General features: G+C 41.5%; 1 protein-coding gene across 1 annotated transcript; it reads right to left on the reverse strand.

Moving 5' to 3' along the window:
* Positions 1–788, reverse strand: LOC110424978 (LOB domain-containing protein 12-like). The gene is made up of 2 exons (XM_021439711.1): positions 498–788; positions 1–354 (listed from the first exon to the last, which is right to left on the reverse strand). Exons 1-2 carry the CDS (start codon positions 651–653, stop codon positions 1–3), a joined length of 510 nt encoding a protein of 169 aa, XP_021295386.1. The 5' UTR covers positions 654–788.
* Positions 789–1,130: the final 342 nt, after the last annotated feature.

Genomic DNA, 1,130 nt, shown 5'->3' on the forward strand with positions numbered 1-1,130 from the left:
TTAAGAAACCATGTCTCCAAAGATGCTCTCTCTCTTGAGAGAGTCTTGAATTACATTGCTGGAAGAGTTAGCTAAATTGAGGTACTGGTGATGATGAGGGAGGCCGACGTTGTTGTGGAGGAGGAAGGATTTGTCGTCTTGGTCTAGCTGTGGGGTTGGTGCCATTGGCTCTTGCTGCACCTGGATGCACAGTATTTCTGCTTGAGCCACGGCCAGCTGCATTTGGAGCTGAGACACCTGGTTCTGTAGGTAAGATATGGCCCCTACGCACCCATAGACCGGGTCCCTGACTCTTGCGTTTGCTTCATACACCAAGCTGCTCACTGCATCCGCCCTCTGCTGAACTGGAAGCTCCTGCTTTCGAACAAAAAACCCAATCTCAATCATTAGTAAACCAAAGAAACCCCATCATCATACACATATAAGGTAGTGATAATGACCAAGTAAACATGAATGGAAGAGGGTAGAGAGGCAGTAAGGAGGGAGGGGAAATGAACCTGCAACATTTTGCTGACATTGCTAGCACCAAAAACCTTGTGAACTATAGCAAACTTGTGGGGATCATCAGAAGGGAAGTAAGGAGCAAAGATGCAGTCCTTGGCACAGCGGCGACGAAGCAATTTGCAGGAAGCACAGGGCGAATTTCCCCCCATACTGGTTTGGAAATCAAAAGAAAAGTTGCTGGTAATTTGATGTAGAAAAGAAAGGGATCAGAAGAGAAGAAAAGCTGAGGAGAGAAAGTGATTTCTACTAGCTAGCTCTAGGAAGGGATGTGAGTCAAGCACAAGCTTAATTTTCAAGACTTGGAGAGAATGAGCTGAGAGGGTATGCATATTTATAATAGCCCAAGAACGCGTGTGCCCATGAACGTGCCATTGATCAACAAGGTTACCTATGTAAAATTTTTTATGATAATAATTCAATACAAATAAATAATCAAATTAATTGGCTTAACTAAATAAGTTAGTTAGTACTTTCACATAATATCTAAGATGCAAGGGAAATCCTTCGACCGGATATGAGAGATTAAGCAATCAAGAAATTACAAAATTAAGTGACCGGCTAAGAAATTGAAGAACAAAATTTTATATAAATTCAAAATTAAATTGATAAAAATGGCTTAAAGGTAA

This window comes from Theobroma umbraticum, unplaced genomic scaffold, assembly GCF_002168275.2.
Source record: "Theobroma umbraticum cultivar Fairchild unplaced genomic scaffold, ASM216827v3 scaffold_81.0, whole genome shotgun sequence".
NCBI classification, from domain to species: domain Eukaryota; kingdom Viridiplantae; phylum Streptophyta; class Magnoliopsida; order Malvales; family Malvaceae; genus Theobroma; species Theobroma umbraticum.

Coding starts and splice junctions, on each gene's coding strand:
- LOC110424978 (XM_021439711.1), bottom strand. CDS start 653: ATGGGGGGAAATTCGCCCTGTGCTTCCTGCAAATTGCTTCGTCGCCGC. Junction 355..497: donor ATGTCAGCAAAATGTTGCAG/GTTCATTTCCCC, acceptor GTTCGAAAGCAG/GAGCTTCCAGTTCAGCAGAG.